Source organism: Canis aureus, chromosome 1, assembly GCF_053574225.1.
Source record: "Canis aureus isolate CA01 chromosome 1, VMU_Caureus_v.1.0, whole genome shotgun sequence".
NCBI lineage: Eukaryota > Metazoa > Chordata > Mammalia > Carnivora > Canidae > Canis > Canis aureus.
Window position 1 is genome coordinate 102,979,111 of NC_135611.1, and position 27,326 is coordinate 103,006,436.

The 27,326-nt window shown below is 52.8% G+C and overlaps 1 protein-coding gene across 13 annotated transcripts; it reads right to left on the bottom strand.

The window, feature by feature from the left end:
• Positions 1-717: 717 nt before the first annotated feature.
• On the bottom strand, positions 718-27,266 carry SSC5D (scavenger receptor cysteine rich family member with 5 domains). Of its 13 annotated transcripts, none has more exons than XM_077914286.1 (15): positions 26,380-27,266; positions 25,858-25,884; positions 25,271-25,579; positions 24,944-25,063; positions 24,617-24,730; positions 23,914-24,222; positions 21,638-21,955; positions 21,196-21,372; positions 18,931-19,248; positions 16,893-17,501; positions 16,504-16,821; positions 16,217-16,384; positions 6,711-6,875; positions 2,261-2,439; positions 1,192-1,401 (listed from the first exon to the last, which is right to left on the bottom strand). In XM_077914286.1, the coding sequence occupies exons 1-15, from the start codon at positions 26,402-26,404 to the stop codon at positions 1,351-1,353; spliced, it is 3,207 nt and encodes a 1,068-aa protein (XP_077770412.1). In that variant the 5' UTR covers positions 26,405-27,266; the 3' UTR covers positions 1,192-1,350. The 13 variants fall into 13 exon arrangements, with proteins under 13 accessions (XP_077770327.1, XP_077770321.1, XP_077770336.1 ...); XM_077914296.1 differs by having other exon boundaries at positions 1,192-1,446; XM_077914201.1 differs by having other exon boundaries at positions 718-2,439; positions 16,504-16,818.
• Positions 27,267-27,326: the final 60 nt, after the last annotated feature.

Consider the following 27,326-nt stretch of genomic DNA (forward strand, 5'->3'; position numbering starts at 1 on the left):
AACTCAGACCAAGCAGTTAAGTAACTGGCTCAGGTTCATGCCCGGCTCCAAAGCTCACCCCTTCTCTGCTGAGCTGTGGTAACAGTACCCTTCTCAGCAGGTGTTCATGAAGATAAAGTGACGTTGTGCACATAAAGCCTTTAAAACAGACCCTGACCCAGAAGTACCCCAAAACTCTTAGTCATTATTATTATTGTCACGTACTCATTCATTCAAAAGGTATTTATGGAGTGTGCACTCTGTGTCAGGCTCTGTTCTAAGAGCTGGGCAAATACCTGTGAACCAGGCAAAGACTTTTGCCATCACAGGGCTGCATAAATGCCTATGGTGGCATCATCTTCATTACCACCAACTCTATCATGGTCTTCATCACCATGATCATCACCACCATGCCTATGACCATGATTACCTTCATCATCAGCACTTCCATTGTCATCACCACCACTACCATCATAGTCAACATTACTTCCCTCACCAACATCATTGTCACCACTGTCATTACCATCATCACCATTATCATTGCCATTATTAAACTCACCATCATCATTCTCACAGCCATAACCACTATGACCATCATGATCATCACCCATATCACCAACACCATCACCATAAACATCATTGCCTTGCATGATGCCTGTGGTATTCACAAACCAAGATCAATCTTGTGACTCCATCTCTCTGGAGTTCCCCTAAATCCCCACAAATGTCATTGATATCTTGTTTTTAATTAGATACTTTGGTTTTAATTTTTTGGTTGGCTGTGTCTTAGCCCCTCAAATCCCATATAGGGTCACACATCTCCCCTCAGAGGCCTTTCTTCCTCTTCTGGGGTGGTGGTGGTTGGTGCAAATGTGTTAGAGGGCCAGGCCCTCTCAGCCAGTCTCTTTACAACCTCACCCAGTTGCCCTAGGCCCCGGGTGGCCTCCACCAGCTGGGTCAGCCCCAGTCCCAGGGCTTGGCGCTGTTGCTGCTCCTGCTCCAGGACCTGGGTAAGCCTCTGCAGCTGGCCACCCATGTCCCTCACAGCAGCCACCAGCTCTACCAGGGCAGGTGGCTCACAAGCCATGACCCTTAAAGGTGGTGTTGGAACCACACATGGGCCAAGGGGGTCTGGGCTCTGACCAGGGTTTGACCTTGGGGTGAGGTCGTCAGGAGGAGGTTGATCCGAGGGGTGGGCCATAGAAGATAGGTGGAGGTCAGAGGTCACTGTAGGGTCAGAGGCTGAGTGTGGGGTTTGGGGGGGTGGTGGGGTTGGTCTGGGGCTCTGTCTTCTTGGTGGTTTGAAGTCCTCAGTAGACAGTGTGTCCATGCTTAGAGCTGGAGAAGGCCTGGAGCGGCTGGACTCTGAGGTTAGAAAAGGTGCCAGGCTTGACATCTGGGATGTAGAAAGCTGAAGCGCCCCTGTAGAGGTCAACCAGGGGTGGAAGCTAGGCTTGACTGTTGGTGCTGGAGTGGGAGAGAAGAGTTCTGTTCCCAAGGAAGTTAGAGTGGACTTGATAGTGATCATAGGGGTTGAGGTAGGGTCAGCCGTCATGGCAGGGTGAGTAGAGGTGATAGAATGAGGGGTTGTAGCAGGGTAAGGGATTGTGAGAGGGTGAGGTGTTGTGGCCAGTTGAGCGGTGGTGGACTGAGGGGTTGTGGTGGGTTGAAGGGTTGTGATGGGTTGTGGGGTTGTGGTGGGTTGAGGAGATGTGGTGGGTTGTGAGGTTGTGGTGGGTTGAGGAGATGTGGTGGGTTGTGGGATTGTGGTGGGTTGAGGAGATGTGGGTTGTGGGGTTATGGTAGGTTGAGGAAATATGGTGAATTGTGGGGTTGTGGTGGGTTGAGGGGGTGTAATAGAGTGAGGGGTCCTGGTGGAGTGAGGGAAGGTAGTGTATTGAGAGGTGGAGGGGTGAGATTTCAAGGTAGAGTGAAGGGTGCCAGTGGGGTAGAGGCTTGTGGAGGGGTCTGGGGATCTGGAATGATCTGGAACTGTGTTGGGGTATGGAGCTGTGTCCAGGTTTGGGGTTTTGTCAGATTCTGGAGTCAGTTCTGAGGTAGTAAAAAGGTGGGTCACCACTGCTGGCACAGAGGGGCCAGAGGTCAATTCTTTGGGCAAGGTGGGTAGTGGGGTGGGTGAGAGATCTGGTGTCAGTGCTGGAATCACAGCGGCATCAGGGGTGGACAAAGTGAGACCAGGGGTTATTGAGGTAAGGTCAGAGTTCATCCGGGAGGCCAGGTCTGGTCTGGGTGACAAAGTGTCAGGAGGGTCAGAGGTCACCTTCTGTGTTGAAGCTGCCTGGGGAATGAGCGTTGGTACAGACTCGGAGGTCACCGGTGGGTCGGGGGGCTCTGGGGAGGCTGAGGGAGCTGAGGAAGGAGCAGGGGGCGCTGTCCTGGCTGCTGTGGGACGCTGTGGCCGACGCTCTGGCCACAGTCTCCACAGTTTCCTCAGGGAACCTGGAGGAGGATGAGAGACAGATGTCGGAGGTCAGCTTGCCCCGCCTACCCCCACGGCCCGCCACGCCCTTCCAGGGAGGAAGCGACCAACAGGAGGCCCTAGAGCCTCATGACGCCACGGGTCGCCGGGAGACTTCGCCCCGCCCCAGCGCCCCACCTCCTCGCCTCCTATGATGTCTCCAGGCGCCACCTGGCGTTGTCCACTGAGGGCCAGGGAGGTGAGTGGTACTGCCAATGGCTGGAGGGGGTGCAAACGTGGGGGTGAGGGGGGAGTAGTGGAAGCGTGCGGGAAGATGCGGGAGTGTGAGGGACATAGAGGCTTACCTGGGGATGCAGGAGGGGCTGAGGGCAGGGGGGATGCGGGGGAGATGGAGGGATGAGGGGGATGCCAGAAGGTGCAGAGGCATGAGGGGGTTTAGGGAGGAGGGTTCTAAGCCTAATCTCAGGAGTCAAGATTTTTACGTCACATTTTTAAACAAAATTATTGCAAAAGATCCACTGTGAACAAAAAAGTCAAAAATTTACCCAAGACAGGATCTGAGTGGGCCAGGACTAGGGAAAGTCAAGTGCGGGAGATGGGATCTTGCCTTTAGTTATATCAAATGTTTGAGATTTAGTTCATTGTGAATGTTCTGCATTAATTTTTATTTTTTTTAAAATTTATTTATTCATGATAGACACAGAGAGAGAGAGAGAAAGAGAGAGAGAGAGAGAATGAGAGAGGCAGAGACACAGGAGGAGGGAGAAGCAGGCTCCATACCGGGAGCCTGTCACGGGAGTGATCCCGGGACTCCAGGATCACGCCCTGGGCCAAAGGCAGGCGCCAAACCACTGAGCCACCCAGGGATCCCCCTAATTTTTATTTTTAAAAGTATAAAGATATTATTATTTACCTTGATAACTGAATGTTTTGGCAGCCCCTTACATTTAGGGCCTGAGTAGAGTAAGAAGGCTCAACCCCTCCCTAGCCCAGCTTCTAGGTAAATGGGAATTTTATTCCTTTTTGTAGATAAGGGAAGCCAGGCCAGGCCAAGACAGTAGGTAACTTGCCATAGGTCGCACAGATAGAGTTTGAAAATTGTGGGGAGAAGGCCTGAAGCAAAGTCCTTTGCATTCAGTGTCAAGACCACTAAGTATCACTTTCTCAGTGATGGATATGATACACATGGCCACTGAGTACTTGAAATGTGGCTACTCCAACTAAGGAAATGAATGTTTCATCTTTCAAATTTTTGATTTATTTAGATTTTTAAGAAAAGATTTTATTTATTTGAGAGAGCAAGCAAGAGAGAGAACAAGCAGGAGGAGGGGCAGAGGGAGAAGCAGGCTCCCCATTGAGCAGGGAGCACTACCTAGGGCTCAGGGGCGCAATCCCAGGACCCTGGGATCATGACCTGAGCTGAAGGCAGACACTTAACTCACTGAGCCACTTAGGCACGCCTAGATTTTTTTTTTTTTTTTTTTTTTTTTTTTTTTTTTTTGAGAGAACAAGGGAGCAAGAGAGAGAGCATGAATGGGGGGAGGAGCAGAGGGAGAGGGAGAAACAGGGAGCCTGGAGGTTGGGCTAGATCTGATCCCCAGAGTCTCCGGGGTCATTACCTGAGCTGAAAGCAGACACTTAAGTGACTAAGCCACCCAGGTATTAGAATGTTTTATTCATTTAAAGTAAAAAAGCAACCTGTGAGGGGCCCCTGGGTGGCTCAGTGGTTGAGCATCTGCCTTTGGCTCCAGGGCATGATCCCGGGATCCTGGGATCGAGTACCACATCAGGCTTCCCACAAGGAGCCTGCTCCTCCCTCTGCCTATGTCTCTGCCTCTCTGTGTCTCTCATGAATAAATAAAATATTGAGGAAAAAAAAGCCACCTGTGTTGATAACTACCACATTGAATAGTACAGCTCCAAAGAATTGAGGTTTTCTTCATAGGATTTTTGATGTGCATCCTGTTCTTGTCATTTGTTTATAGCATTGGAGAAGTGGTTCAGTTAAGGGCTTGGCCTCCAGCCAGGCTGCCTGGGCTTAAACCTCAGTTCTGTCACTTCCTAATGGGGTGACCATCAACAAGTTATTTAACTACCTTGAATCTCAGTTTGTGGATGACCAATGTGCCTCGCTTGCAGAGCTGTCATGATTCAGGGAGCTCCTGTGTGTACAGAGCACTTAGCACAGTGCCTAGCATGTAATAGGCATTTTTGTGATTAAAATTGTCATAATCATTGATGTCTGTACCTCAATTTCTCTCAACTAAGAAATGGGCATAATTTAGCACCTACATCATAGGGTTCTGTAGATGTTATGAAAGTTAAAGGGGTAACATGTAAAGTGCTCAGAATAGTACCCAACACATGGTATATTGCTCAGTAAATATTAACTGGTTTAGTTATTATTTTAAGAATCTCATCTTGCTTAGATATTGTAGGGGTTTACCTGCCTAGAGCACTATTTTTAATTTTTCAGACCCAAGGTGCAAAGAGCTAAGCTAATCATGCTTTTCTGTACATTGTCAACAGTTCTATAATGTCTCTTTTTTCTTTTTCCTCCCTGATCTCCATCCCTCTCACTTCCTCCCACAGCCACCTCCATTAATGTATTTAACATATGTCCTTAAAGATTTGTATGTCCTTATACAATACCTTATACAATATAGAAAGCATATATGTATATATGTTAATATATTAAGTACATGTGTATTTTTGTTTGTGTTTTTTAGTTTCTGCAAATCACTGGAAATTTCACTGTCTTCCTCCATATTATTTTGTTTATAGCGACCCATGTTGCAGTCTGTAAGGCTAGTCATTGCTTTAGCTACTGCATCATGTGTACCCACTGCATTTCTCGTTACTCACTGTTGGGCACTTAACTTGCCTCCAACTCCCTGATATCACAACATTTCAAAGAATACCCTCATATGTTTTCTTTAGAACCCTGCTTAAGAATTTTCCTGGAATACAGGAGCTAGATTGATGGGTCATAATTTACAATCATATTTAATTTCACTAAATTGTCTTTATCACATAGCTCTATCCAGTAGGGATGTCTGTCTGCCCATATCCACTTCCTCATCCACACTTGCTATTACCTACCTTTCAAAATTTTCCATGCTTTCTAAAAAAAAAAGAGAGAGAGAGAGAGAGAGAGAGAGAGATATCCCTGGGTGGCTCAGCGATTTGGCACCTGCCTTCAGCCCAGAGGGTGAACCTGGAGTCCCAGGATCAAGTCCCCGCATTGGGCTTCCTGCATGGAGCCTGCTTCTCCCTCTGCCTGTGTCTCTGCCTCTCTGTGTCTCTCATGAATAAATAAATAAAATTTTAAAAAAAACACACAAGGGGATCCCTGGGTGGCTCAGTGGTTTAGCGCCTGCCATCCACTGCCCAGGGTGTGATCCTGGAGACCCGGGATGGAGTCCCACGTTGGGCTCCCTGCATGGAGCCTGCTTTTCCCTCTGTCTGCGTCCCTGCCTCTCTCTCTCTCTCTCTCTCTCTCTGTGTGTCTCTCATGAATAAATCAATAAAATCTTTTAAAAATTTTTTCCATGCTTGTCATCATTTTAATTTGAATTTCTGATTCCTTATGAGTGTGAATGTTTCTACATATACTTGGCCATTTAGGCTTTCTCTTCTGTGAATCACCTGCTCATAATTGTTACCCATTCTCTTCTAGGGTTTCCTGTCATTTTTTTTTTTCATTGATTTGTCAGAGTGAATTGCATAATATAGGTCAGTGTTTCCCAACCTGAGCATTGTTGATATTTGGAGCTGGATGATTCTTGGCTGTGGGGGACTGTTCTGTGTATAGTAGTATATGTAACAACATCACTGGCCTCTACCAATTAAGTTCTAGTAGCCTCTCAAGCATCTAAGTCATGACAATCCCAAACATCTTCAGATATTGCCAATTAGGGCAGCCCGAGTGGCTCAGCAGTTTAGCGCCGCCTTCAGCCCAGGACCTGATCCTGGAGACCCAGGATCAAGTCCCACATCGAGTTCCCTGCATGGAGCCTGCTTCTCCCTCTGCCTGTGTCTCTGCCTCTCTCTCTCTGTGTCTCTCATGAATAAATAAATAAAATCTTAAAAAAAAAAACTATTAAAAAAAAGATATTGCCAATTATTCCCAGTTGAAGGCCATTGATGTAGATAATAACCCCTTGTTTCAGGATATATTTCTGTTGGGTCTCTGGTGTAAGAGTGGGGTCACCACTGGGGAATTCAGAGTCCACTTCTCTACCCCACAACACAACCAACCTGGTAGCCTTGCCACAGCGACATGCCTCACCTGTGTCTCCAGGGATCTTTGGAGTTGAAGAGGGATGGCCTGGGCTCCGAGTGGTGCCAGTGGTAAGAGTGGGTCCAGGTATGCCTCCTGTGGGTGTCCCTTTGGGCAGAGCCCCTCCTGAAGGTATATCCCACGTCCGGGAAGGCTCATAACTATCCTCATCACCTTGAGAGATACAGGGAGAACTGAGTCTTGCTTCCCTTGACTTTGAACCTCTGTTCTTCCTGGACCCCAACTCAGGCTTCATCCTGTCTCAACTGGACCACTACCCCAATCCCCTTTACCTCACAGCCACCCTGGTGATGCTCTCAACTACCAGTAATAGAAACTGGAACTAAACCAGTTTATAAACTAAGAAAAATGTCCTGAAGTCCCTGCCCCCACTCATTCCTTATTTTTCCCTAGAGAAAAAAAAAAAAAAACAAAACACCTATAATATCTTTATTAATGAACTACCAGGAACATTTCCATACTATTTCCCCCTGTTTTTTGGATTAATGCACTTGGATAATCTCTACATGATGACAATTTTATATAAGTGTATAATATACAGTGACCCTTGAATAGCATGGGTTTGAACTGAGCAGGACCACTTATATGTGGATTTTTCCCATAAATACAGTACAGTACTGTACTTTCTCCTCCTTTTAGCAAATTTTTTCCTCTAGCTTACTTTATTATAAAAATAGTATATTTTATATATGTGCATATATATATAAAACATACAAAGTATGTGTTGCTTATGTTATCAGTAAGGCTTCCAGTCAACAGTATGCTATTAGTAGTTAAGTTTTGAGGGAGTCAAAAGTTGTATGTAGATTTGACTGCATGGGGGTCACTGCCCCTAACTCCTATGTTTTTCAATGGTCAGCTAATATAATGGTCAGGTAATATAAAATATACCATTTTATAAATGTAAAATATACCATTTTATATATGGAGTATAGAAAAATTGAATTCATTCTTCTAACTTGGTGGATAAAAAAACTTATTTTAACAATAGCTTTGGGGGTGCCTCGGTGGCTCAGTTGGTTAAATGTCTGCCTTTGGCTCAGGTCGTGATCTCAGGGTCCTGGGATGGAGCCCTGCATTGGGCTCCCTGTTCAGTGAGGAGTCTGCTTCTCCCTCTCCCCTGTGCTCTTCCCCCCTCTCTCAAATAAATAAAATCTTTTTAAAAAATAAAAACCAATAAAAACAAACATAATAGCTTTGTTGTGTGCCTGGGTGGCTCAGTCGATTAAGCGTCTCTTAATTTCAGTTCATATCATGATCTCAGGGTCATGGGATCCAGTCCCACATGGTGCTCTGTGCTCAGCGAGTCTGCTAGAGCTTCTCCCTTCTCCCTCTGACCCTCCTCTTCACTGTGCATGCACACACACTCTCTCTCTCTTTCATAGGTAAATTAACAAATCTTTAAAAACACACACACAATAGCTTGGGACACCTGGGTGGCTTGGCTCAGTGATTGAGCATCTGCCTTCGGCTCAGGTTGTGATCTCAGGGTCCTGGGATCAAGTCCTACATCGGGCTCCCTGCATGGAGCCTGCTTCTCCCTCTGCCTGTGTCTCTCATGAATAAATAAATAAAATCTTTTTTAAAATTCATGCAATAGCTTTGTTGAGATATAATTCACATACCTTAAAGTGTATAATTCAATGGGTTTTAGTGTAGTCACAACGTTGTACAACCATAAAGTCCACATTCCTCATCTCCCTTCATTAACTGATCCCTGCCCACCTCTCTGGCACCACGTCTTATCATGCCACCTTCCACATGGTGTTGCTGCTCCCACTGGACCCCAAACCTTGAGGTGTTCACATCTTGCCTTTGTCCATGCTGTTACCTCCACCTGGAATCCCCTCTTCCACCATAAAGACATTTTCCCACTCTGCACATGAAACCCGGCAGGTTGGTGTCTGACACACTAGGCATGTTTGTCCTGGTCACATTGAGCTCTGTGGCTAGCTGTCCCAGTTGCAGAAATCCCTTGCTCTGTCACCTGCTAATATATTACATTCGAATAGAACAAGGGTCAATTTTCACCCTGATGCCCAGCATTGCAGATACTTCAGTCATGTCTCCCTATTATTAACCGTTCTTAAATAAATACTTTCCCTGTACCTTAAGAAGCTAACTATAGGGATCCCTGGGTGGCGCAGCGGTTTGGCACCTGCCTTTGGCCCAGGGCGTGATCCTGGAGACCCGGGATTGAATCCCACATCGGGCTCCCGGTGCATGGAGCCTGCTTCTCCCTCTGCCTGAGTCTCTGCCTCTCTCTCTCTCTCTGTGTGTGACTATCATAAATAAATAAAAATTAAAAAAAAAGAAAAAAAAGAAGCTAACTATGAGGGACGCCTGGGTGGTTCAGTGGTTGAGCATCCGCCTTCCGCTCATCACACGTGTGTGATCCTGGGATCTGGGGATTTAGTCCACATCCGGCTCCCTGCGGGGAGCCTGCTTCTCCCTCTGCCTATACCTCTGCACCTCTCTCTGTGTCTCTCATGAGCAAATAAACAAAATCTTAACAACAACAACAACAAGATAATTATGAAATCCTACCTGGTGGTCATACTCATTAAGAATTTTAAAATCCGGGCAGTTCCAGTGGCGTGGCGGTTTAGCGCTGCCTGCAGCACCGGGGCATAGAGGGGGAAAAAACTCCTCAGCGGTGAAGCTGTCTTTTCAAGATGCTGGGTTTTAGGAGGACTCCACTGAGGACACAATTTGAAGGTCTCTTGCTGCTACAAAGTCAGCCCACCAATTGCAGGCATACTCCTTGGGTCTCTGTGTTCTTGAAATGTGCTCTAAGATATGGCCACTGTTCATGGTCCACTAGCATGGGATCAATTTGATTCTTTTTAAAGATTTTATTTATTTATTCATGAGAGACAGAGAGAGAGAGAGAGGCAGAGACACAGGCAGAGCGAGAAGCAGGCTCCATGCAGGGAGCTCGATGTGGGACTTGATCCTGGGACCCTAGGATCATGCCCTGGGCCAAAGGCAGGTGCTGAACCGCTGAGCCACCCAGGGATTCCCTGATTTGATTTTTTTAAAAAGATTTTATTTATTTATTCATAGAGACAGACAGAAAGAGAGAGAGAGGCAGAGACACAGGCAGAGGGAGAAGCAGGCTCCATGCAGGGAGCCTGACGTGGGACTCGATCCCGGGTCTCTAGGATCATGACCTGGACCAAAGGCGGTGCTAAACCGCTAAGTCACCCGGGCTGCCTGATTTGATTTTTTTTAATTAAAATATGTGTTTTTTAATTTAAGAAGCGGTATTGCAGAGTTACAGGCCCTATGAGGCCCAATTGCATCCTTTCCCCAAAGGACTCTCTGATGCCATATTGTTTCCCTATACTTTAGCTTTCTACGTTGAAGACTGTGCACATCAACATACATATACTGCATATGTCTTTCTGCAGCTTGGTTTATAGGTGTGTCCCTTCCTGGCTGGCTGAACAAGTCACTGGACTATTCCATGACTCAGTTTCCTCACTTGTAAAATGGGTACCATGATGGTGTCTATCTACTCCATGGGGTCTCAGAGCCTGGCATGTGATAAGCTTACTCTTTGAATTAAATATATCTATCTCTAGTTCTTTTTAACTTTTGTACAATATTCTGTCATAAAGAATACACAGCTATTAATTCCTCTATGCCCCTGCTGTTAGGTGGTTAGGCTGTGGCCAATGTTTTGATGTTACAAATACAGCTGCAGTGAATTCCTGAAATCTGTGTCCTTGGGCTCATGAGTGAGAACTCCTCAATACCTAATTGTACAACTGTTGTGAAAGCAGATACATCCCCCTAGATATTGTCAAACTGTCCTCCTAAGTAGGTGCATATTCTCATGCCTACCTTTATCCCATACTCTTGGTGCTGTCAGACATTTTAATTTTTGGCTATCTCATGGGGGGGTGTGTGGAAAAGCTGCCGTTTGGTAATTTTATGGGGAGAGAGTGAGTGGAGAAGCTGCTGTTTTGCTACAAATGACCAAAGTAAAACCCAGAGAGGGCAAGGAACTTTCCCAAAGTACACAGCCAAGGTGCAGTGTTAGGCTTCAGACCCAGGCAGGTCTACCTGGTCGTAAATGGAGACCTTTTGGAGTACTTGGGTGGCTCAATGGTTGAGTATCTGCCTTCAGCTCAGGTAGTGATCTCAGTGTCTTGGGATGGAGTCCCACATCAAGCTCCCCGCAGGGAGACTGCTTCCCCCTATGCCTATGTATCTGCCTCTCTCTCTGTGTCTCTCATAAATAAATAAATAAAATCTTTTTTTTTTTTTTTTTTAATTTTAAAATAGGGATCCCTGGGTGGCGCAGCGGTTTGGTGCCTGCCTTTGGCCCAGGGCGCGATCCTGGAGACCCGGGATCGAATCCCACGTCGGGCTCCCGGTGCATGGAGCCTGCTTCTCCCTCTTCCTATGTGTCTGCCTCTCTCTCTCTCTGTGTGACTATCATAAATAAATAAAAATTAAAAAAAAAAAGACTCTCTTTAAAAAAAAATTTTTTTTAAATAGAGGATCCCTGGGTGGCTCAGCAGTTTAGCACCTGCCTTCAGCCCAGGGCATGATCCTGGGGTCCCAGGATCGAGTCCCACATCAGGCTTCCTGCATGGAGCATACTTCTCCCTCTGCCTGTGTCTTTGCCTCTCTCTGTGTGTGTCTCTCGTGAATAAATAAATTAAATCTTTAAAAAAATTTTTTTTTATTTATTTTTATTTATTTATTTATTTATTTATTTTATTTATGATAGGCACACAGTGAGAGAGAGAGAGAGGCAGAGACACAGGCAGAGGGAGAAGCAGGCTCCATGCACCGGGAGCCCGACGTGGGATTCGATCCCGGGTCTCCAGGATCGCGCCCTGGGCCAAAGGCAGGCGCTAAACCGCTGCGCCACCCAGGGATCCCTAAAAAAATTTTTAAAATACATAAATGGAGACTTCTTTCCCTTGGGGTACAGATTTCCCAAGTATTACCCCACTCCTTCCCTAGTGAGCTTTTATTTATTCTTCAGGATTTTATTCAAAGGCCACTCTTTTTCCCCCTCAATGAACTCATGCCCTGCTTTATGCTTCCTGAGTTCTTCAGAGCTAATTCTGTCATATGCTCCTTCCCTGTCTCCGTGGCTAGAGTGGTTAAGAGTGTAAATCCTGGAGTTTGAATCCAAGCTCTGCCCTTTGCTTTACTGACCTCTCTGTACCTCAGTTTTCTTATCTGTAGAATGGTGTTAAGGACAGTACTCATCTCAGAAGGTGGAGGGGAAGTGAGTTAAACCATGTGATGCTGATAGATGGTGCCTGACACATGGAGGGTATTCAATGAATACAAGCCATTACTGTCAATATTATCATCCAACATCTAAATTTAATCCTGTATTTAATCTTGGCTCCTCTCCCCTCTGCATGACCTCATGTAACCATAACATACAGCAACAGCACAAATCCAAGAGTCATTCCATCTTCCAGGCTGGGTACAAGAGGGCCATTAGACATGGCTATCTGTCTGCATAGTCTCATCCATTCCCACAGCTGGGAATTCCATCCTGTCAAGTTATATCTTCAGCTCAGGCACTCCTCAGAGCTCCAGAATTGCTAATGTCTCCACTTGGGTATGTCAAACACGTCACCAATGGATCTAATATTCCCACTGTGGATCCTGTGCATCCAGCTGCAGTGTTCCCTGATCCAGTAAAAGGTAGGTCCCCATCTCCCACCTCCCTCTCTTCACATCCATCACTCAAATCCATCAGCTCAACTCACAGAATACAGCTACATAATCCACTTCTCTCTCAGTCTTCACTACCACCTGGGCAGAGACCATTATCATCTCCCCATAGACCTCTCAGGTCTCCCTGTATGCACTCTAGCTCCTCCATCCATTTCCCATGGGGCATTCTGAGTGACTGCTTTGAAAATGCACAAGTGACCATATCCTTCCTAGCTCAAAATGCTCCACCAAGGGCTTCTCACTGCATAGAGAATAAATAAATAGAATAAATAGAATAAAACTCAGAGTCTAGCCCTCTTCTATCACTCTCACTCTGCCGGGCTTCCTCTGCTTCAGCCATGCTGGCATCCTTGCCATTCTTTCAAAGTCTCACCACAGCGCCTTTGCATGTGCTGCTCCCTCTGCCTGGAAAGCACCTTTAGTTCTCTTGGAGCTCCCCATCACAGATCTCATCTCCTTCCCTCATTTCCATCAACCACTCCATTTCACCCCCACTGACCTGGCTGTTTCTTGACCCAGCTAAGCACACTTCCACCTCAAAGCCTTTGCATGCATTGTTCCCTTTGTATTAAACATTCTCCAATCAGATGTCTGTATGGCTTTCTCCCTTTCCTTCTGAAGGTCATCAATTAAAGGGCACTTTCTCAGTAGGGCATCCCTTTGCCATCCAATTCTAAATTGCAAATCTCAGCCTCCCTTTCCCTTGCTCATCACTGTTATGTTCCCAGGGGTTAGTATTCATACCTGCCACACAGCAGGTATTTGACACACAAGTTAATATCTGTGTCTCCAAATTCCAAGAAGCCTTGAGAAATGTTACTTCAATGAACTAGAAAGTGAAAATTCAACCTTTTAATCCTCTTGCTTCTCTAGCTATACATTCACTCAACAACTGTGTCAGTCTCTACTGAGTCTCTACAGCAGATTTGGTGGTAGACAGGATAATGCTCCCCCAAAAATGCCTGTGCCCTAATCCCCAGAACCTGTGAATATGTTGTTTTGAGGAGGTAAATGTGTGGTTATATTATGGTAGCAACAGAAACTGACACAGTTAAGTGCACGATGGAGCTAAGGGTCCAGTGAAATGACAATGTCCTAGACTACCGATGTCTTTCCTCAACTCTAGCCTTCACTCCTCTGAGAAAGCCCTTCCTCCTGGTGTCTGCCACTGGATAATACGACTTCCTCTGCAAAGCTTTTCCTAATTGCTCTATTAGAAATAACAACTCCTCCCCCTGGGATCCTGCAGCTGCTGTTGTTCATTTACGGTAAGTAATTCTAACCACCAACGTTCTGTGGTTTTAAACTATTTCTCACACATTTTGTTCATGGGATTGGGACCTGAGGTCACCCATCTAGTTCTTTTTTCTTTTTCTTTAAGATTTTATTTATTTATTCATGAGGGACACAGAGTGAGAGAGAAAGAGGCAGACACACAGGCAGAAGGAGAAGCAGCCTCCATGCATGGAGCCTGATGTGGAATTCGATCCCAGGACTCCAGGATCACGCCCTGTGCCAAAAGCAAGCGCTAAGCCACCCAGAGATCCCACCCAGCTAGTTCTAATCTTGGTGGAGCCACAACTGGAAGCCGAGGAGTTGGACTGAGGAAATCACTGATAATTAGTTCAGTAATTCAGTTACCTTTCCCAATTCAACGAGCAAAATGTGTGTGAAATCATGTAAGCTAGCTCTCCATAGTGGCTCCTAAGTTGAAGTTCTGAGTCAAAATTTTCCCCCACCTGAAACACGGGCGTTAATAACAACCTATGTCTCCTGGTTGCTGGAATCCTGTATGCCCAGCCCAGAATAGGTGAGCTTTCCTGGACTGCTTTTCCAGTAGAAGAAGTGGGGCCCAAAGAAGTGGGGTCATTTTATTCAGAGTCACCTTGCAGTGAGGATAACAATTCACGTCTGACCTATCTCTCACTCTCTATCTGGGCTCCTTATTACTGCATTTGAGACTATCCCGAGATTTCTCTTGCGTGGTTCGCAATTCTGCGCTTCTCTGAGCTCACGTAATGGCCTCCCATCATCCGCACCCCAGGAACTCCATGCCCAGCGTCTGACCGTTTCCGCCACGAGGGGGCGCTAGAGGATAGGCAGGGACCTGCACCGAGTTGCAGAGCGTGAAAGCTGTAGAACCCTGGCCACTATGCACCGGGGAGCAGCACTTTGGAAAAATGTGCAGGACGGGCCCTACCTCACACCCCATGTCCCCCAGTCTAAAGTGCTGCGGCCCCTCGGCCCGTTCCTCCCCTCCCTTTACCGCACCAGAAGCCCATCCTCACGGACAGTTCTGGAAGCCCACGGGTCCCTACACCGCGCTTTTATGAACGTGGGCGTGGTTCAACCGGCCAATCAGGAGGCGCAGCGCGCCTCTCCTGTCACAAGGCCTGAGGCTGATGGGGCCGCTTCTCCCGAGGGCCGAGGGCCGGAGTGCGCGTGCACGCTGACCACCGGGAAAAGGCGGGAAGAGCCCAAGGGGCGGGAAGCCGCTCCTGAGGCTGTCGAGTCTTTCAGGAGATGAGCTGAGGGACGTGGGGCAACAGGTAGAAGTGGGCCCTTCAGGGGATGGGAGAGGGCAGTGAGGGGGAAAGCAGGTGTAGCAGGCGGGACGGAAAAGGCGGGGCCAGAAAGAGACAGTCGTGAGGAAAGGCAAGATTCCCCGTGCGAAGCACGTTGGGGTGACAAGGAGCACGAGCGGCGTGGGGTGGGGGTGGGGGTGGGGGGGCAGGCAGACAGCTGGGCACGGAGGGGGCCAACCTGAGAACCTGAGAACCAGTGGGTCGGGAGGGAGGAGGAGGCAGAGAGCCAGAGCAGGGGAGGGTAGAGGTGTCAACCGTGGGAAAATGAAAACGGGGACACTAGGAGGGTGTGTTGGATGCAAGCATACGAGGGCGAGGGTGACAGACAAGCGGGTCGTGAGAACAGGAAAGCCACGGAGACGTGAGGTGGGTGGGAGACGATCAAAGAGCCGCGCACGCGCGTGGGCACACGTGCGCATGCTCAGGGACACCGGGCCCGGAGACGCCGCAGAGACACCCGCGAGAGCACGCGCAGGGACGTGGAGCCGGGGAGACCCAGCAGGGGTACCCGTGAGAGCACGGGCATGCGCAGGGTTGCATGCGCAGGTTCACAGGGCCTGGGAAACCCTGTGGAGAAACACGCGAGAGCATGCAGGGGGACGCGGGAGCCGGGAGACACCCGCGAGAGCACGCGCATGCAACGTAGACAGACATGTGCAGGAACGCGGGGCCTGGAGACTGTGGAGAAGCCTGCAAGAGCACGCACGCACAGGGATGCAGGGCCGTGGAGACGCCGTGGGGAAGCCAGGGAGAGTAGGTAATGGAGCAGGGGGGTTGGGGCTCAGGGCCCGGGTGTGGCCACAGGGGTGCAAGGACACTTAAGCGGCTGCGAGATAGGGGCCAGGGCCTATCCGTATAGGGCTGGGGGAATGACATGGTGACCTGGGCCAGCTAAAGGGGTCTCGGGGTTCTGGATGGAGGGGCCCAGCCTTGGGTGATCACGGCTACTTTGCGGGAGGACTGTGGGTTGAGGCCATGCTGAGCCTGGTCTGACTCTCAGAGACACCCAGGGGTTTCCTCCTCAAGGCTCTTGAGGAGAGCTCAAGGATGGAACATATTAGCGTCTCTGGAGGTGACCTGTCCACAGTCTCCAGCACACAGGCCAGCTCACTTTGGGGTCTCAGGAAGGCCTGCTAGGAGGCTCACACAGGTTGGTGGGGGTCCCATCCTCACCCTGGCTGTGCACCTCACCTGTGTCCGGAAGACGCCTTGTCGCTGGGGAGGGGGCCCCTGGGCTCTTGGTGGAGCTCCAGGAGAGTGTGTGTCCAGGTACCCCTGCAGTGGTGGTCCCCTTGGCCAGGTCCTCTCCCGAGGTGGGATCCCAGGTCCAAGGGGGATAATCATCCTCATCTGCGTAGCCTGGGAGAAAGTGAATCCTGGGTTGATCCCCACCCTGTCTCAGGTCCATGCTGCCACTCCAAAGTACCCTTCCAGAATCTCCTGGAGTGATTCTAGGTCCCCCACCCCATCCCCAGTACCAGTGCAGGTGAGCCCCACGTCTTCTTCGTGGTCACAGTTGTGCTGGCCCCATGCCCCAGCCGGGCAGTCACTCAGCGAGGCCTCGATTCCCTTGCAGCCCACGTCATCCAGCCAGATGGGGCCAGTCCCGGGGCCGTAGTGGGTTTTGCCCACTCGCGGCCGGACCCTTCCACAGCCCAGCTCCCAGCAGGCCACGGTACTGTCCCGCAGGTCCCAGCTGTCATCGCACACTGTCCCCCAGCGCCCAGCATGCCACACTTCCAGCCGGCCAGCACACCGGTTGGGCCCGTCGGCCAGACGCACCCGGAATGGGCCTGCTGGTAGAAGACCCCAAGTCAGGAAGCGTAAAGAGGGGTCAGCCTCACCTCTTCATGTTCCCTCCACTCACCTGATCCCCCAGCAGTGCCCCCAGTGGGGGAGGGAGCTAGGTCTTTGGATGACTCTGGAGAACCTTGTGCAGGAGTCTCAGTAGATGGATCCATGGAATCCAGAGGGATTCGCTTCACCATAGCCTCAGAAGCCATTTCTTGGGGTCCTCGAGTGGTTGAAGTTGCCACAGTCTTAGAGGTCTGCTCTCGGGGGGTCCGGGGGGTCCGTGTTGCAGTAGTATGTGGGGTTATCCTGTGGGGGACCTCAGTGGTCAGCTTTGCAGTAGACTCAGAAACTGTTCTCCGGGAGGCCTCAGTGGTCAGGGTTGTAGTGGGCCATGAGGTCAGTTCTGGGGGCCTCTGGGTACCCAGGACCCTGGAGTGTTTAGTGGTTGGGATCACAGGGGGCTGAGTGGTTGGTCTCCTTGCATTTTTGGTCACCCACTTCTTAGTACTCTTGGGTGTTTTCCCTGGGGCCTTGGTAGTGGTTTTCTCAGGAACACTGGGGGTCAGCCTTGCAGGTGGCTTGGTGGCGAGCTCCCCAGGGAGCCAGGCATCCGGATCTCTACCCAGGCCGGGGATCCAGCTCCAACTGAAGGGGTCTGAGATAGAGTCCAGGCCAGAGGTTTCTGGAAGATGGGAGGAGAGGACAGGGAAGATGGCAGACATCCTAATGACAAGGTTGCCTGTTTAGATCCCTCCTTCTCTCTCATCTCTGCAAAATCACCAAGTTTCCACTCATTCATTCATTATTCATTTATTCATTCATGTCATCAACATTTATTGAGCATCTTCTATGACCCAGGTATTGTGCCAGACCCTGGCAATACTGTGGCCAGCCAAACCTGACACCACTTCCTGCCTCCTTGGCTTTCACAACTGTGATGTGACTGATGCTCTTTGCCCATCCCACATTGGACTTGTCCTCTTCATCTCACTGGCCACAATGGCGTCACTTCCTATAACTTCTGACGGTCTCTCCTTCTCCCTGTCCAGCTATCACCAATTACCAGAGTGGTACCAGGTCTGATGGGTCACTCCCCAGCTTAAGACCCTTTGGTGGTTCCCATGGCCTCAGGAGGAAGGGGAAAGGGCCTTAGCTTCAGTGACTCCATCATGTGGGCCACCACTGCGTCACATCTCTCTGATTAGCAACTGTTCCCAAAGAAAAGTTTGGCCCTTTGCCCCTGGCTCCTGGGGCTCCCCAGATAGTTGGTACCAACATTGTGACTTATGGACAGCCAGTGGGCAGGCAGCTGTAGCTCATAACCCAGCTCCTATAAAAACTCTGTGCACCAAGGCTAGGGGATCATCCCTGCTTGGCAGTACAGCATATGCGTTTTCACATGTTGCTGCTGGGAGATCTGAGTGCTCTCTGCATGGCTCCCCAAGAGAGAATGGCTGGAAGCTCCATGAAGTTCTCTCCTGAACCTGCCTCTGTGCCTCTTCTCTCAACTAGTTTTTAGGATGGCTGTTCCGATTTTTCTGAGTCTTTCTAGAAAATTATGGAACCTGAGGTTGGTCTTGGAGACCTTGCAAATGATAACATGTCACATAGGTTTGCAGTGATTTGTTGGTGCATCTCTTTCCATCCATGAGCTGTGAGCTTCCCAAGGCCCGGGACTGTGTTCATTGCATCCTCAGGCCCCAGCACCTGGCTCAGTGTCTGGCACTCCATAAATGTTAGCAAATGAATGACAAACACAACGCTTGTGCTTACTGCAGGTGGCCCCCACTTTGGCTTCTCACCATCTCCCCGTGCCCTTATCTTCACTTCCTTTATCTTGGGGAGGATAGATGAGAGGAGAAGAGAGAATCCCAACTCTGCCACTTATTTCTGTGTGAGCTTGGGCAAGTTACTTAACCTCTTTGTGCCTCAACTTCAGTAAAATGAACATAATGTCCACCAACATCCTTCTTGTGAGGCGTGAATGTCGTCACGTGTATGAAAACTGCTAGCCCAGGGCAGGGGCTTAGGAGATGTTAGTATGGATGTTAGGTCTCACTCCCTCTTCCAGGAAGGCCTCTAGGGCCAACAGGTGGTCAGGGTCTCCTTACCAGTGCAGGTGACTCCAACGTCTTCATTGTGAGCACAGTTGTGCTTCCCCCAGGGTGCAGCGGGGCAGTCCAAGAGTGAAGCCTCAGTCCCCAGGCACCCCACGTCGTCCAGCCAGATGGGGCCAGCCCCCCAGCCAAAGCGACCAGCTGCGGGGTCCTGCTGCCGAGCTCTGCCACACCCCAGCTCCCGGCAGACCACAGCTGAGTCCTGTAGGTCCCAGCTGTCGTCACACACCGTCCCCCAGCGCCCACTATGCCACACCTCCAGCCGGCCTGAACACCTGCTGGGCCCTGCCACCAGGCGAAGTTGGGGGGACCCTAGGGTGGAAGAGACCCAAAGAATTAGTCAGGAAGTCATTAGGTTCTCTGAGTCCCTCCACTTGCCTTGCATTCATCCACCCGTTTGTCCATCTGGCTTTCTCATATCCATCTGTCCTGGCAGCAGGCATTTACTGAGCACTGAGCGAGGCCTGTGCTATGCTGCTCTCTGCATTAGGCATGAGCCATAGTCTGGTGTGGTCTGGTTGCCTCGAAAAGTTAAACACGGAATTACTCTATGATGTGGAAATCCCACTCCTCAGGACATATGGCAAATAAAGTGAAAATAGCTATTCAGACAGACACTCGCACACAAATGTTCCTCACACTCTTCACAGTAGCTAAAGGGTTCCAGGGGGTGGGCAGCCTCAGTATCCGCACTGGATAGAGGGATAGCAAAATGAGGCATACGCGCATGATGAAACCCGAAGAAGGGAATTGTGCCACCTGCCGCGTGGATGAACCTAGAAGACACGTTAGCACAAATCTTGGGGGATTTCATTTGTAGGAGAGCCCTGGAGGAGTCAAATCCATAGAGACAGAAAGGACGGTGGGTGCCAGAGGCTGGAGGCGAGGGGGGGTCAGCCTGGGGTGACGACCAAGTTCTATAGGCAGGTGGTGGTGGCTGCCCTACCTCATGAGTGTATTTAATGTTACTGAACCGGACACTTACAAGCAGCTGAAATGGCCAATTTTACGTTGCGTACATGGTACCACAGTGAGCACAAAAGAGAACGTGGGCTCAGGGGCAAGGTACTTTCACTAGAGTCCTGACTCTGCCCGTGTTATAGTCCCGTGGCCTCCTCCATAACAGAGACCAGACAGCATCTGCGGCCCGCGGGGCCGGGAGCGTCACCTGAGGAAGACACACAGAGTGCCTGCAACAGTACTGGTCACACGTAAGCCAGCGGTGCTAGGAGACTTGGGAAAGGTGGGGAGCGAGGCCCCTGGTAAGAACAGGTTTCCCACCCGTGAGCGACAGCTGCATTAACAGTGTGTTTTCCTTGTCTACGTTCTGATGCTTTGCCATCTTGGGGCTTCACTGACCCTGGGGAGACTGCCCACCCTCCCCAGGGACAGCTCATTCCTAGAGGCAGGAAAACACCGGAGCGGGCCTTCTGTGTGCACACCAGCCAATCCCAGCCGCCCCCCCAACCTGCTCCGTGGGACTCACACTCGGGGCCCCTGTCTACCTGCCCTTAGCCCCCAGAGCCGGGCGCCCGACAACCAGGGGCAGCCCCTGAACCCCACAGCTCGCAGGCTGACCCTGAGCCTGCTACTTGACCTCACCTGCTCCTTCCCACAGAAGCAACAGTCAGGGCTCTGTCTGCGCCCCCCCACCCCCGCCCCCTGGCCAGCCCCCTGCTGCTTCCCCATGTGGCCCCTCAACTGTGTGAGATAGAAACACTGTCTCTTTCCAGTGGCAGTCCCATTTTGTCTGCAGGCCACACTGCACCTGAATGATATCAAGGCCCATGTTTTAAAAATGACAACTGTGTGGGATCCCTGGGTGGCGCAGCGGTTTGGCGCCTGCCTTTGGCCCAGGGCGCGATCCTGGAGACCCGGGATCAAATCCCACATCGGGCTCCTGGTGCATGGAGCCTGCTTCTCTCTCTGCCTGTGTCTCTGCCTCTCTCTCTCTCTGTCTGTGACTTAAATAAAAAAAAAAAAAAAAAAAAAAAAATGACAACTGTGGTTGATCCAGTCCTTTTGGTCTTTGTGAGGAGACAGCCTCCCCAAAACTACACATTTCACAATGGCAACAGCAGAGGATTTAACTGAGCACGGACCCTTCCAGGCGCAGGGCTCTGTTCTCTCCTCCACCCTTGTCTTGGCCCTTGCCCTGATGAGACAGTCTTTGAGCAGGGAGAAGGGGTGTCTGGGGGCTGGCTAAGGGGGAGGAAGCAGCAGGTAAATCCCCGTTTTCTTGGGGAGACAGAGACTCACCAGCTTCTGGTCCAGGCTCCCGAGGGGCAGTGGGGGAGGCGGGAGGAGGCGAGATGCCGGCGGTTCCTGGGGCCTGGCTCCCTGTGGGGCCTGGGGGCCGGGATGCTGCCTCCCTGGGCAAAGAGTGGTTGCTGTCCACTGCCGGGGCCGTGGGAGGGATGTATCCAATAGGCATACCTGGGGGTACGCAGGGACAGGGGAAGAGGTGACCACCACTGCCTCAGTAATGCCGGACAGCTCCCCACACCCTCATCCTGGGACTATGGATGCCAACTGAGGTCTCAGGCTGAGGACAAAGTGGGGCAAGTGGGCAGTCAGGACAGAGGGATGGAGTGGCACATGGGGCACACGTTGCAAAACCACACCAGCTCCCCACTTCTCATGCCTCCACTTGAGGCTCTAGAGCACCCACATCCCCAGCCTCTTCCTTTGTCCTCCTCACCATCACACACGGCCCCTGCGTCCTCCCGGTGGTGGCAGTCATGCTGGCCCCAGGGCCGCGCTGGGCAAAATCGCAGGGCCGTCTCGTTACCCCGACACCGGAGGTCGTCCAGGAGGATGGGCCCAGCCCCCTCCCCAAAGAAGGCGCCTCCGGGGGCAGCCAGTGCAGCCCCGCAGCCTAGCTCCCAGCAGGCCACAGAGGCGTCCCGCAGGTCCCAGGCATCGTCGCACACTGTCCCCCAGCGCCCGCCGTGCCACACCTCCAGGCGGCCCGCACACCCATGGGGACCATCAGCCAGGCGGAGCCGTGGGGCCGGGCCTGGATGTGGGGAGAAGAGGGGTAACAGACGGGGAGGCTGCGGTGTGTACTCCCTGTGCAGGAAGCTAGCACACATGCTCACATACTAAGCTGTCCACGGGGTCAGGCTTCGTGCCCATGATGACGCTGGACAGCAGACATTCCCCCTTCTGTTTGCTCTGAGATTGGAAGTCACTCACCAAGAGTCCATATGTCGTCTGTCCACCTCCCGAGGCCCCTGCCTCCCCAGTGGCGAGCTGTGGGGATACTGGCCCTGATCCCACTCCCCAGCTGCCTGCCTCAGGCCTGTATAGCAGGGCTTTCCCACCTCAGCACTCTGACATGGGGGGACAGGTCATTCCTTGCTGGGGGGGAGCATCCTGTGACCAGAGGATGTCCAGCAGCATCCCTGGGCGCCACTCCCCATATGTGAGCCTCTACAGCGTGACAACCAGATTTTGCCCAATGTCCCCTGGGTAAAAGGGAATCCTAACCCCCTCTGTGGAGAACCACTAGTTTGCATACTAACTTCCTGTGGGTTTTAGAGTACATTTCTCTTTGGGGTGAGACTTGGGTCACCACTGGGGAGTAGAGAGGCCATTTTTCTACCCCCCAATATGAGGGGGGAGCAAAATCACCCGTCAGTGCTCTAGAGAAAAAAAATGACCAGAGAAGGGTCTGACCTGCCTGCGTTTGCATGTCCTCATTGTCGATGAGGAGCTCCCTTATGGGGTTGCTCTGGGAATTAAAGATGTTGTTAAGGCACCGAGCTCCCTCTACACCCTGGTACCTCAACAGGGTTCACTTCTTTTCCCCAGCAGCTTAGCCCTCTCTGGCACCTCAATTCATCTCCCATGACCTGGGCTCTGAAGGCCCCACTTCTGCCCCTACTTGCTGCCCACCCCAGGGCACATGGGGGAGCCACCCTCACTGTCCCTGGTCTGCTGCCCGGTGCCCCTGCCTTGTTGTCTCCACCTTTCCGCACCCTGTGCTTCAGATTCCCGGCAGGCACAGCACATCTGTCTGTGCAATGGGACAGGCCCGGCTGGCCCAGTTCTGGGTCCGGGGCTAAGTCTGCAACCTAGGTTATTAGGGTTACTTCTCTGAACCTTGTTTCCACACCTGTGAAGATGGGTGAGAACACCCACCCCAGTGGCCGTCCACATGGGGGTGAGGTTCAGAGACAGCAGGGGAGGTGCCCAGCACGCTGCTTGGCACAGAGCAGAGACCCAGGTGTCATTGTCCTCTTCCCCTTCACATGAGTCGGCTTAAGCCTATCCCACCCCCTGCCCCCCTGTCTGGTGTGCACCCCCTGTCTGCCTGCTGCCCTCATAATTTCTCACTTACAGCTGTGGGCTGCTACTGCTGCTGCCTTGTGCCTGCTGGGTCCGGCAGCAGACCCAGTCAGATCCATGAGAGTGAGGACTGGGTCTCAGGCTATGTCTGTGCCAAGCCAGAATGGTTCTTAAGAATTTGTGGAAGGTGGGGTGGCCCCAGTGGCACAGTGGTTTAGCGCCGCCTGCAGCCCAGGGCATGATCCTGGAGACCCAGGATCAAGTCCCACGTCAGGCTCCCTGCATGGAGACTGCTTCTCCCTCTGCCTGTGTCTCTGCCTCTCTTTCTCTCTCTCTGTTTCTATGAATAAATAAAATCTTAAAAAAAAAAAAAAAGAATTTGTGGAAGGAAGGAGGGGGGGAGGAGGGAAAGGTAGGCCAGGAAGAGGACAGAGGATAGGAAAGGAGGAGGGAGGGAGGGAAGAACACAGGGAAAAGGTGGGGAGGGAGGGAGGGAGGGAAGAGGACAGAGGAGAGGGAAGCAGAGGGGAGGGGAGAGGAGAGAGGGAGGGAGGGAGGGAGGAAAGAAAAGAAGAACAAAGGAAGAAGAGGGAGGGGAGTCTGTAGGGCAGGTGTGGTGACTGCAGGGGTGCGAGGGGCAGGGCCACAGCACCAGCAGAGGGATCGGGAAGGTGGTGGACATACCTGTGCAGACCAGCCCTGCATCCTCGCTGTGGTCACAATTGCTCCGACCCCAAGGGCTTCGGGGACAGTCCCGCAGAGCTTGCTCTCCGCCTCCACAGCCCACATCATCCATCCACACAGGCCCTGAGCCTGGGCCGAATCTGGCGCCTCCAGGGGCAGCCAGCGCGCCCCCACAGCCCAGCTCCCGGCAGGCCACAGCGGCGTCCCTCAGGTCCCATCCGTCATCGCACACCGTCCCCCAGCGCCCACCGTGCCACACCTCCAGGCGACCGGAGCACCCGTGGGGGCCTGAGACAAGGCGCAGCCGCTCTGCAGGGGGAGTGGCGGGGGGTGGGGTGGGGTGGGAGTGAGTCGTGTGAGGCAGTTTGGGAAAAGCAGACTCAACACCCTTGGTTTTCCATCGGGAAAACTGATGCCCAGAGGGGGCAGTGGCCTGAGATCCACCTGCCCTAGAGAGGAGTGCCAGGATCCCCCCAGGGCAGGGTGTCCAGTCCAGGGAGGGGCCTCCTGGGTCCCCTGGTCAGTGGGGTGGGGGCACCCAGGAGCTGGGGCCTGTTTGAATCCCTGAGGGATGTCGTGCTTGCTAGAGTCCTGCCAGGGGCTGGTTAAGAGGAGGGCGGCTGGGGGTGCCTGGGTTGGTCCAGCCTGGGCCCAGGGTCTCACGCCGTCTAGGTCTGTGAAGGGAGGTGTGCAGGGAACATACCCTGTCGGGGGACTCCAGCAGTCAACAGAGGGGCCCTGGTGGACTTGGCTTGCTTGAGTGGCCGTGGGCTCTTCTTCCTGGAGCTGTTCTGTGGGGTCCCAGCTGGGCGGGGGCCTAGGAGGGAGAGCCGGGTCAGGAGCTGCTCATCCTCCCACCTGGGGGACCATGCCGAGCTGCCTGAGAGCCCCCAAGGATGTTTGGGGGACTGGGACGGCGGTTTCTCGAGGTGGTGAAGCCAGCACCACTGTCTGTTCCCTGGGGGACGTTAGTGCCAAAGACCCCTCTCCCTCAGCCAGAAGCAGGAGAGCGGGGCTGGGGTGGGCTCACCATGGGTCACAGGAGGCCCCTCAGAGCTAGGGCTCAGCTCCCCAGACAGCCCTGGCCAGGGGTCCCCCTCCAGGATCAATGGTGGGTCGTCCCCGTCCCTTGAGTTGGCCACACGCTGACCTGAGGGACACCACAGGAGCTGTGGGAGGGGGCAGGCCCCCAGTGGGGCAGGCACAGCCCCCCCAAGCCCCAGGTTGTGGCAAGGTGGGAGTCCTGGAGGGAGACACCTTCTTTGGAGTGGGCAACAGGGGGTTGGGGTGCTGGGAGTCCTAGGTCACATCTGGAGGAGTGCCCCACCACCACCACAAAGGGTCAAGGGCCTCTCACCTGCACAGACGACGCCCGCATCCTCCTCATGGGAGCAAATGTGGGCCTTCCAGCCCCGGTGGGGGCAGAGCTCCAGCTGCCCCTCACTGCCCCGGCAGGCCAGCTCGCTCAGCCACACGGGCCCCGCGCCCTCCCCAAAGAAGGCACCTCCGGGGGCGGCCAGTGCACCCCCACAGCCCAGCTCCCGGCAGGCCACGGCAGCGTCCCGCAGGTCCCATCCGTCATCGCACACTGTCCCCCAGCGCCCGCCGTGCCACACCTCCAGGCGGCCTGCACACCCATGGGGACCATCGGCCAGACGCAGCCGCTCTGGGTGGAGGGGGGGGAACGACAGAGGAAAGGCTATGACATCTGGGAGGCCCAGGGCCCCAGGCAGGGTGTGGTAGGAGGCCAGCCGCCCTGGCTGCTGATGGGGGTCCCGACTTCTGGGTCCCCAGGAGAGCTCTGGCCTCCGTAGGAAGTAGGAGGTTGGTTGGCCAGCAGTTCTGAGGGGGAGAGTGCCCGAGGTCATAAGTGCATGGGCAGCGGCAGGACAGGGGTGGGTTGGCGCTGGACAAGGCCAGACAGAGGTGCTCGGGGCCACTTACCCACAGCCTGGATCCCCATCAGAGCCACTGGAAGGGAGGTTGGAGGTAGGGTAGAGTGAGGGCAGGCTGGAAAGGGTGCTTTCTCTAGGGCAGGCCCCTTGTCTTACATACCCCTTGCGCACGCGCGCACACACACACACAGCTGCACACCTCTAAACCAAAAACCCCACTGCTGGGAGGCAGGACTCTGGGCAAGATTCAGGTCCCTGAGACAGGCGGGGCCCCACATGCCTCTGGTCAGGGCTGGGAGCCAGGCCCTTTGTGCTCCCCAGAGACCCAGTCAGGGTCAAATGGTGTGTGACCCCCCCCCCAGTCAGGGCTGGTTGGGGTGGAGGGACGGGTAGGTCCCTGGGGTCCTCAGAGGGTGGGACTGGGTGTGCAGAAGGCTGGGTCCCTTGGGGAACCAGACGAGGACCAGATGTCCCTTATCCCAAGCACCAGGGACACGGCCCCGGAAGTCTGCGTTGCTTAAGTATATGGGGTCAGAGGTCCCCAAGTCCCCAAGGAGAAGGGGTCACTCACCAAGGAGGCAGGCCAAGACCCTCATGTTTGCAGAGTCCAGGGCAGGGACGGGGTGAAAGGGGACGCAAGCAGGAGAGGGGAGGAGGCTGTGGCCACCGATACCGCTACCGCCACCGGCACCGGAGGGAGAGAGGGAAGGAGGGAGGGAGGGAAGCGCCTGCCAGAGGAGCCCTGGACCGGGGAGGAGCAGGCAGTGGCCGGACGCTCTGCCAGAAGGAAGAGAGGCTGCCTGCCGAGGAGGCAGCAGGGGACAGGAGTGGGGGCAGGGAGGGGGCTGGCCGGCTGATGAGATCTGGGGAGGAGGGGGGTGGTGGCGGAGGGGAGGGAGGGTGTCCAACTGCAAACTCCCACAGGGAGCCAGGGAGCCTCCAGGCTGGTCGCCCTGCTGTGCTTAGAGATGCATAGGGTAGGGCGGGCTGGAGGCTGCTGGGACCCACAGGGGCATGCACAAGCACCCACCCGTCTGCCTCTTGTCCAGCCAGGGAACATGGCGACACCGGGGTAGAGCAGACTGAGAGATGGGGTTTGGGGACCTGGTGCAGCTGGGGCTCACAGTTCAGCAGCAAGAGGGCTCAGAGCCAGAAACCAGGAAGGACTTTCTGGATTGGGAAGGAAGACTGAGGAAGCCCTATGGGTTCCCCCTGGTGGGGTTGAATGCAAAACCTTGAGTCCCCCGTCTGAGGGAGCAGTGGCTGAACCCTGGGGAAACTGGGGTGGAAGGGGCCAGCAGGACTAAGGGCTGAGTCTTGGTTGAGGGAGGGGGACTACACACACACACACACACACCCTGCCCCCGCCCCCCACTCGGCACCAGGCAGCTGTGAGGCGGAAAAAATTCGGTAATGGGGAGCATGAGTCAGAGGGCTGGCAGGGAGTGGGGCTGCCTTGAGCTCATTGCCTCCCCTTCTCCCTGTCCAGCACCCCCAGCAACAATTAATGTCAAGTCA